Source organism: Girardinichthys multiradiatus, chromosome 2, assembly GCF_021462225.1.
Source record: "Girardinichthys multiradiatus isolate DD_20200921_A chromosome 2, DD_fGirMul_XY1, whole genome shotgun sequence".
Lineage (NCBI taxonomy): Eukaryota > Metazoa > Chordata > Actinopteri > Cyprinodontiformes > Goodeidae > Girardinichthys > Girardinichthys multiradiatus.
The window spans coordinates 39,627,345-39,637,529 of record NC_061795.1 but is presented as its reverse complement, the minus strand read 5'-3'; the positions used below and the strand labels follow the sequence as shown (position 1 = coordinate 39,637,529).

The following is a 10,185-nucleotide window of genomic DNA, read 5'->3' as shown; positions in this document are numbered from 1 at the left end:
TCATCGGTCTCTGTCTTGAGATTTAATTGAACGACCGCATACATTATCAGAATCATAGCTTCCGTTCACTTTTAGTGTGAAAAGCCTGTTTGAGATCCTGAAGCTCGATGTTAAAAAGTACCTTTAAGTTCAAAGACAGGTTTTTGGATTTGCTCACCAAAATCTCAGATATAAAAACAAAAAGAATTAAAACCATCTAAGGAGACCTGAGCGCAACTGTGGGGGTTCTGGAGACCCACAATAGTTTTTATACTGGCCCAAGCTAAACCAGCAAAGCTTTTTCAGAACTCAATCAACCAGAAACACATTTGGTTTAAGGAAAAATGGAGGTAGGCTGATCCAGGGACATGTGAGGAGGTAGGATGGGAGGGGAAGCAGGGGTGTAAGATGCAGAGTGGTACAGGACACGTAAAACATTTCACCATGTTTCTTCCAGGTGACCTGACTGGCCAAACAGGAAGTCCCCTAAATCTGGGAACGTTGTAGGGAAAGAGTACATGTGACCTCCTCTCACCACCAGCTTTCCCAGATCTTGTTAATGCAACTAGCCTTCTCCGAGGTCATTTCCCAGTTTCCCAAGGTTCTGAGGGAGATTAGCTCCAGAGCAGGGCCGTCATCCAAGAAGACAGGTGACAGATTCACAGGCTGATCTGGCTGATTAGACTCAGATAAAGAGCCAAAGCTGAGAGCCTGGAGCACATCGACACACATCACTTCTGATTAAATCATCCAGCATCACTGAATCTGGCCTATAATCAATCCCAACCTCAGGACTGGGGAGAATTTGTCTGTTTAATCTGAAATTACTTATCGGAAAGGAATGCAATAATTTTGTCTCAGCAAGGTCTAGAAAATGTCTTTCATTAAGCAGCAAGGTGAAAAGCAATTTCATATGATAAACCTCATCTTTTAATCAAATCTGTCATTCAGAAGAACTGTTACAATTATTGTCATTACTGTACTTCTTTATGACTCCAGCAGTGCAGCAATGTCCAAATATCCAGGAAATACTAATTATGACAGCAGCTCCTCAGCCAATCACTTTAATTTCTCATTCCAGCTGGGACTTGATTGGTGTTCAACAAGTCTTCACTGCATTCTCTCAGACTTTGGTTAAAGCTGAATGTCATCTAGCTCTATAATCAAATATCCTTGACTAATAGATGATGATAATCAGTGTGAGCACTTGGCAGTTTTCCGTTTTTGAACATTCATGTGTGTTAACACAATGCCAAGACAGAAAGACATCAGCAATGATCTTAGAGAAGCAGTTGCTGCTGTCAATTGATCAGGGAAGCGTTATGAGTTTTCCAAACTGTCCTGATCTGCGCAAAACTGCTTCAGTTTATAGAATTTTGCAAACATTTATTTTTTGAACTATCCTAAGGACTGGACTTACACTAGACCATGACACCACACTAATTATTATTTTCACCCATTCTGTTGTAGATTTGCTGCTAATTTGGGATCATTGTTCTGTTCATGACCAGGTTTGAGTAAAACTTCCGCTGTCAGACAGATGGCCTCACATTAAAATACACGTTAAAATACTTTGGTAGAAAACAACATACCTCAACCACTGCACTTGGCAATATGCCATGTTTGGGCTTGTGCGGTGCATTATGGCAAAACATCTTTAGTTTGACCTAATTAAAAAATAATTTTTAGGATCATTCAGATGCAATGAGGCAAAGTAGTACTGTGCCATATTCTTTTAGAGAATAGGTTTTCTTCCAATAAGCCAAAGTTGTTCAGTCTTTTCCTAATTATACAGTCATAATCTTTAACATTCAATGTGCCAACTCAGCCATGTAGAGTTTGAGTCTTAAGTTTTTGGCAATTTCTCCAAGCACTGCATGGTCTTAACTTCTGTGAATTTAAAGGGACGCCCACTCCTGGGGATATTGGGAGCCATTTCAAATTATGGACCCCAAACTGTTTGGTAATAGCTGATAACCCCTTCCAAAATGTATGGGCAGTAAATGTTATTGCTGGTGTCTTTCTTTCTTGGCATTTTTTATTTTTTTTGCAGCACTAGAGGCCTTTATTTTCTCATTTTTCTGACAGTAGGTAGACAGGAAAGAGGGTAAAGAGTGGGGGAGACATTCGACAAAGTTCGCCGTGTCTGGGACTCGAACCCGGGACACCCCCTTGGCATTGTTAACACAGAATAGGGCTGCACAATATATCACAAGTTTATCGTTATCTCAATATCTATGTATGCAATATGCATAAAATCAATCTTTCAATAAAATTTATTTGATTTAGGTATGTTGAATCAGGTGAACATCTAACAGTCTGACAGTCCAACAAAAACACAATGTCTTTTGATAATGCTTTTTTTATTGATGACATATCTGAACAAGTCTGTCAAAGCTACTGGAGACCAAAAGTGAGGATTTCAACAGAAAGCCTGACCAGATGCATTGACTGTATAAAATATAAAAACAACAGCCAAGTTCAACAGATATGGGCAGGACTTACAAAACCTGAGACACACAATATCATCATCCGTATCCTGTTTGTGTGCCAACTGTTTAAAGTCTTACTGACAAGTTTCTCACATCTGATTTAGGGTGAGAACAAATTCAATAAATAAAAAAGAAATATATTTTACTTATAAAGAACCCATTTGGTCAAAGAAGAGGAAGGGAAAATGTTGACACAATGGACTGTAACTGGACTTTTGGGTCCCAAACTTGGGATTTGTCTAATACTGTTCATTGGTCCACAAATACACACAAACACCAACGACAGCCTTAAACAAGAGGCACAAAAAAGCTTTTCCAGGAGACGTCAGGCATCAATGTCCAGGTAGCTTTAAAAATCAGTCCAACAGTTTGCCCAAACAGCTCAACAGCACTGACTTATCCCGTTAACGTCTCACTTCTGGAGCTGGGCCCATCTGTCCGGCAGCAGTATAAACATACAGTCACACAGTGGGGTTTTTCCCAGCTGTCGTCTGCTGCTGGAGGTATGTGGGCCGTTTGATCCGGGGTTTCCTGCGCTTGGGCTTGCTCTTCGCTTTAGTGAGTTGGACCACGAAAAAGGACAGGACAACCATCGCTCCCAGGAAGGCGAACACAGGGATGGTCTGGCCCACTTCTTGGTTGTAGCGACCAGGCATTATCCCTAAAGGAGAGAGAGGGCAAATGTCTCAAATGGTGTCAATTACAGTTACATCTCAAATTAGGATACCAAAGTTATATTTTCAGGTGCTTGAAAATGAAGTCAGCATATATATAAATGTTGTCAGCAGCGGGAAGCATGAAGTGCTCTAAATTTCCTGGTGGATGGCTGCGCTTACTTTAAACTAGATAAAACACAGTGAGGCAACATCAGCAGATGATTTCACTCCAAAAATCATCACCAACCATGGAAACTGTACAGTAGAGCTCAATAAATTTGCACTCTGTGTCTCATCACTCCTCCTCTGGACTCTGGGTTCTTGATTTCCAAATAAAAGGCATACCTTACTTTGATCTGGACAGAAGACTTTGAACCACTGAGCAACAGTCCAATCCTTTTTCTCCTTAGTTTAGGTAAATCACTCCTGATGACGTTACTGGTTGGGGAATGGATTGACACAAGGAATTGCAACAGTTGTAACCCTTGTCCTCGATAAATCTTTGTGTGGAGGTTTTTAAAGCTCTGACTTCAGCCACAGTCCACACCTTTGTATATCTCCTAAAATCTCTTGAATGAGCTCGGCTGCAGTTATCTGTTTATTATTCCCCCTTTTCTACCACACTTTTTTTACTCCACTCAACTTCCTGTTAAAATGCTGTCAACAGCTAGCTTCTTTAGCAATGCCATTTTGTGGCTTACCCTCGTTGTGGAGGTTGCCAACTACTGATTGCTGGACAACTGTCAAGTCAGCAGTCTTCCCCATGATTGTGTAGACCACAACATAACACCTCTGTCTTAGAAATTGGTCTCCTGTAATGTTCCAATATTTTGGGAAGCTGCACAATAGGTTTTGATTTACTATCAGCCATAGTCATCAAAGTTAACACAAATACTTAAAATATGTCAATCTGTGTGTAATTAAGTTATATTATCTATGGCTTTAACTTTTGGTTTTTAATTATTGAAATACATAAAAAAAAATTTATGATATTCTATTTTTTGAGACACTGTATAACATTTCTTAATTCAAACTCATTGCATCAACTTTTCCAGTCAAATTCTGTTATTTATGGCCAAGGTTTGCCATTTAATCTGAACAATTCAACGGAAAGATGTGACTTCTGATTCTATAACAGGGAAATATCTTCCAAAAGATTTATTTTCATCAATCCATTGGCATTCCTTGGGCAAAACTGACGTTGTTCTGGCAGAATTATTGGTAGTATCAACATCTTCTTACTAGACTTTATAATATATTTTTTTTCTTGTTCAGCTGTCTATAGCTGTACTCTTACAACTATCACATGAGCAGAAACAATGGAGGGTTGCTAAGCTGAGACTGCCAAGTAAATTCATTGAAAAGTGTCATGGTTTAACTAACAGCCTTTTCCATAACCTTTGTATGTAATCTAAGTAAACAATAACTTTCATATAAATGCGTAAAAAAGGGTTACAGCCGTATATTATAATTAAAACATTTGTCAGGGTAAAGACTGAGCTCTAAACCTGAAAGTATCTCCAAACCTTAAAATGAACACTGTTAAGGCTGTCTTTTCTTCCTCCATTCCCAGAGCTTCCCTTAACAAGACTTTCAAGTCAGAAAGCTCAAAATAAAAACTTGTGGAGCTCTGTCACCTCCAGGGATGTCCCAGGCCCCACTCTCCCCAGGGGACAGAGGTCGGACCTGGGGACGGTACGACTTCATGTTAGGGAGAGCCACTTTGTCCAGATCCACAGAAAGAAGTTTCTGGTGCTTCCACAGGTTACTGAGGGAAAGAAGAAACATAAAGGTAGAGCGGAAAGTGTGTGTTAAAGCAACTTTGAAGGAGCCGTTTAGAGAAAGAACACATTTTAATTCTTTTTAGAGGACTTTATGCAAATCGAGGGCTTCAATAAATCACTAAATCATTTACATAAGGATCATTCCTACTATTAATATTCAGCTCTGATAAAATAATGACCTCATCAGGAGAAAAAAAAAAACCAAAACAATAGTTCATCCATAACTAATATAACATTAATGATCCATGAAGTGTAAACTAAGTCAGACTTGGAGTTACCTGGGGGCTGTCTCATTGAGTGGCTGTGGCTTTGCCCAGGACAGGTGGGGGCACGCTGGTAGGGGGCGTGGCTTGGGGTCTCCCAGGTGAGCTTCCAGAACCTTGGAGTAGCGGTACAGGTGGTTCCCTGGGGAATTCAAGTAATGTGTAATTATAACTATAAAAGCAGACAAAGACAGAAGGTAAGCCGTTCCTGAAAGGGACCGTCACATCTGAGATGGAGAAAGTTTCGTGTGTTAGCTGGGGTTCAACAATTCTGCAGTGAAGTCAAGAAAACAACCTCTGTTTATGCCATTTATGGAGTTTGTCCAGTATCATTAACTTGGCTAATAATTGTGTGAATGCTGAAGGCAATGTTCACAAGACATTAAGCTATCTTCAAATGATTCAGCTTTTGATATCTATTACGGTTCTTCTACAATCGCGATTCATATTTTAGGCGAGATTTTTGACGTTTTTGATTTTATAATGTAATCCTATGGCAAAATTCATCAGTTGGTAGAGTGTACACTCTAGGTTGTTGAATAACCTGAGAAAGTACGAACAAACTCTCCTCACTTGCTCAAATTAGGTAAATGTAGGATGTTCTTTCGTGATTCAGAAAATGTCACCCTCACTAATGTGGGACTAACGGATTTCACGCAACATGCCCGGGAGCGACACAAATTCAACACACCCTGAATGGAAAACCTATAGGAATTTCAGAAATAAATCAGAGCAAAAAATCTTTAAACTCACGTTTTCGAATTGCCGCCTCTCGTAAACCGTTCGAGGTAGAGACATGAGCCTTGTGCAGATTTATTTTCAGACCTTGCTGGCACTCACAGTGAATGAATTTGTTTGATACCTTTTACCGTTTTGTCATAAAAAAGGTTTGTTTAGGAGTACCAAATCTGTCCTTCCCAAAATCGCTTGAAATTAAAAAAATTCAAAATTATCCACTTTTCTACACTGTCACTTCTACACGGATTTATGTAGACACATGAAAATCTCCAGGATTGTTCACTGATCCCTGCTGATACCTACTGTCCAAAAATTATTTGGATACCTTTTATCGTTTCCTTGTGAAGTAGGTTTGTTTGACAGTGAAAAATTCACCTTCACTCAGGTTTAAAATGGTTAGAATTATCCACTTTTTCACAGGATCACACCTCCCAGACAGATTTTTGTGAAAAATTGAAAAGCTCCATGATTGTTCACCAAGGCCTGCTGATTAATACACTGCATGAATCAAATTGATAGCCCTTATAGTTTCTGAGGTATTAAACGGTGTTTGAGAGCATGTTCAGGCATTTTTGTGTTTTTCTCAATTTTTCCCCTTTTTTCACCTAGTGTCGTGCCTTTATTATTATATTTTTAACAAAAATGCGTTAATATTGTCGTTCCCCTGTCCGTTTGGATAAAACCCGTCCAAAAATGACGTTGATAACCCCTACGGTTTCCAAGTTATGGGCAGTAGTTCGGGAGCATGTGCCACCATGTTATAAAGCCAGACCAGGATGAGACACAAAGTGTGGTGCAGTGAGAAACAGCAGCTGGTGCTCATTAATTACCATAGCAACAGAACACAGCTGCCAGTGACCTTAAGTAACCTCTGACAGAGAGTCAGAGGCAACGAGTAGTTGTTCCACTCAAACAAAATGGGAATAGCACCCTTTTTAACCATCTCCTCCGCCCCGGTGTATCTATCAGATCCTCGGGTAAGAAATGTCGGCTACATACCCGTGTGTCTCTAATGGGACTAAAGTTATCCCTCCGGATTTTGGCTAGCCATTGCTGACGTGCTACATTATCAGCAGGGAAGCTGTGAAAGCTAACTTTAGAATTATAGCGTGAGGAACACGAACATCGAGGTACACAACATTGTAGCGACGATCCACACACACGCTGATAGCATTGTTTTTTCCTCTGGACAATTGACATACCTATTTCTTTCCACTGGTTGCTATCAAAATAATCCAACCTGAATGACAGGGACGTTTACCTGGAAGTTCCCGCCCTCACAACTTTTGACCGGAAGTTAGCGGTCGCCATATTGTGCACATAGCCAATAAGTCAGTCATAGCTGACAATCACACTAGATTTTCAAAATAAGACCTACACATACTCTACAAAATAAAAGCCTTTTTTTCACACTGAACATCAACCTTCCATATTTACAAATGATTTTTTAAAGCTGATAATAGCATACACAATGATTTCAGACGAGCAAGCAGGTTCTATATGACTAATGGAAATAACCCAAACTTGAAAGGACAAACCTGCTAGATTTTCAAAATAAGACAAAACATGCTCTACAAAATAAAAGCCTTTACATTTTAAACTATAGAAAATTGCAGCACTGGGCTTCACACTAATGTTGGAGCTCATCCAGTGTAGGAAATAGGACCAAGTCAGCCCTTTAAAATAAGGCTTAGTGAAAATTTCAAAATAAAAGCCTCAACCTTCCATAGTTACTAATGATTTTTAAGCTGATAATAGCACAGACAATGATTTTAGAACAACTAACAGAACTAACCCAGACCTGAAAGGACAACCTTGCTGGACTTTCAAAATAAGACAAAACATGCTCTACAAAATAAAGGCCTTTATATTTTAAAAGCCTCAGCGTTCTATAGTTTGTATTGATTTTTTAAGCTCATTTTTTAAGCAGGTTCTTTATATCTAGTGCAAGTACGCCAGACCTAAAAGGACAACTATACTGGACTTTCAAAACAACACCTAGACATACCCTACAAAATAAACGTCTTCATATTTCACACAGCGATAATTGCAGCATTGGTCTTAACAATATTGCTAGGACTCTGTGATGGAAATGGATCTACTTTATCCTTTCAAAATAAACTCACTGATATTTACAAAATAAAAGTCTCAACATTCCTTGGTTGGGGCCTGCCATAGCAATGAAGGGAGAACAGTGAGTGGCCTGACTCCCATGCCATTGCCTGGTGGCACCTATTACTACACATCTCTAAACTGGGCTTTTTATTTATTGTCAACTGCCAAAGCAATGCAAGAACACATGATTACTGGTGAAACAAGAACAGGTCTAGATAGACATCTTAACCTTCTACTCTCAGTCATGATGCACACCGTTCTGTTGCTTTGGTTCTGTACCACAACCTTTGGCTCTGGTCTGAGAAGCTCGCACCAAAAGGCAGGCCCCGTCTAAATTTCTTCCGAAATGTTCTAGTTTATTACTATTATTATTGTGTGAATGCTGAAGAGTGAATAGTTTTAAACGGCAATTTCATAGACTTTTGAATATACGCTGTAGTAAGCATTACCATTTTATTGAATTTTAGCTTATATATTGCTTTTTGCATGGTAGATGGGTTAAATTAATATCAGCCTTCATGCTAGTGATAGCCAATATGCTAATGTTATCATTTTAGCTTCTCTTTCTCCTCTCTTCTCTCTTGGCTGAAGAACACTTTTGCGTTTTTGAGGCAATTTCTTGTTTGTTTTTGTGTTTCTTCAGTGTATTCGTTGTTAGTTCATTTTTTTCTGAAATGTCTGCAATGTTTTATGTATTTTAGCACTGACTAACTTCTTAGGCTATATTTTTGTTTCAGTCTATGCTTTTTCAGCTCATCTATGGCAGCTCTTTCCAGCTTTTTTAAAGTTTTTGTCAGTTCTTGCATTTCAACAACTCTTTCAACAAGTAGGTTTGAGGTAACTTTACATTGTAAAGCTGTTTTATAGCTAATAGTCTTCCTGCTCAAACAGATCAGATGAGAGTTTTTCTGTGCATTTTCTGCTATTTCTACTAATTTATCAGATTTCAGCAGATTTTCTGCAGTCAATTTCAGCTTGTTTCTGCCAGCTTTCAGCTAAAAAATTCAGCTTACAACATTCACACTACATTTTCGCAAGAAATGCAAATTTTTCTAGTTGTTGTTTCTGCTGGTGTTGAAGTTTTTCAATATATATAAATAACACTAGATGATACAGAATTTCAGTTTTTAAAAAGTTCCAGTTTTAAAGCCACCAACATTTCCCCCCATTTTGTTTCCGTTCGTTCGTTCGTTCGTCGTCTTCCGCTTATCCAGGACCGGGTCGCAGGGGCAGCAGACTCAGCAGAGACGCCCAGACGTCCCTCTCTCCAGACACCTCCTCCAGCTCCTCCAGGGGGAGCCCAAGGCGTTCCCAGGCCAGCCGAGAGACATAGCCCCTCCAGCGTGTCCTGGGTCGTCCCCTGGGCCTCCTCCCGGTGGGACGTGCCCGGAACACCTCCCGAGGAAGGCGTCCAGGAGGCATCCGGTATAGATGCCCGAGCCACCTCAACTGGCTCCTTTCGATGTGGAGGAGCAGCGGCTCTACTCCGAGCTCCTCCCGGATGGCCGAGCTCCTCACCCTATCTCTAAGGGAGTGCCCGGCCACCCTACGGAGGAAGCTCATTTCAGCCGCTTGTATCCGTGATCTCGTTCTTTCGGTCATGACCCAAAGTTCATGGCCATAGGTGAGGGTAGGAACGTAGACCGACCAGTAAATTGAGAGCTTTGCTTTTCGGCTCAGCTCTCTCTTCACCACAATGGACCGGCACAGCGCCCCCATTACTGTGGCAGCCGCACCGATCCGTCTGTCGATCTCCCGCTCCATTCTTCCCTCACTCGTGAACAAGACCCCGAGATACTTAAACTCCTCCACTTGAGGCAGGAACTCCCCTCCAACCTGAAGAGGACAAGCCACCCTTTTCCGGTCGAGTACCATGGCCTCGGACTTGGAGGAGCTGATCCTCATCCCAGCCGCTTCACACTCGGCTGCGAACCGCCACAGCGCATGCTGTAGGTCTTGGCTAGAGGGGGCCAGCAGGACCACGTCATCCGCAAAGAGAAGAGACGAAATCCACTGGTCCCCAAACCAGACCCCCTCCGGGCCTTGGCTGCGTCTAGAAATCCTGTCCATAAAAGTTATGAACAGGACCGGTGACAAAGGGCAGCCCTGCCGGAGTCCAACATGCACTGGGAACAGATCCGACTTAGTGCCGGCAATG

The 10,185-nt window shown here is 40.9% G+C and overlaps 1 protein-coding gene across 2 annotated transcripts in view; it reads right to left on the bottom strand.

Moving 5' to 3' along the window:
• Nucleotides 1–2,323: 2,323 nt before the first annotated feature.
• mbtps1 (membrane-bound transcription factor peptidase, site 1) overlaps nt 2,324–10,185 on the bottom strand; it is a 43,445-nt gene continuing 35,583 nt past the window's right edge. For both annotated transcript variants that reach the window (XM_047348983.1, XM_047348974.1), the window contains exons 21-22: nt 5,190–5,316; nt 2,324–4,895 (exon numbers count right to left, since the gene is read on the bottom strand). In XM_047348983.1, coding sequence (XP_047204939.1) covers nt 4,721–4,895; nt 5,190–5,316 — 302 coding nt within the window. In that variant the 3' untranslated portion in view covers nt 2,324–4,720. The remainder of the gene's footprint in view (nt 4,896–5,189; nt 5,317–10,185) is intronic.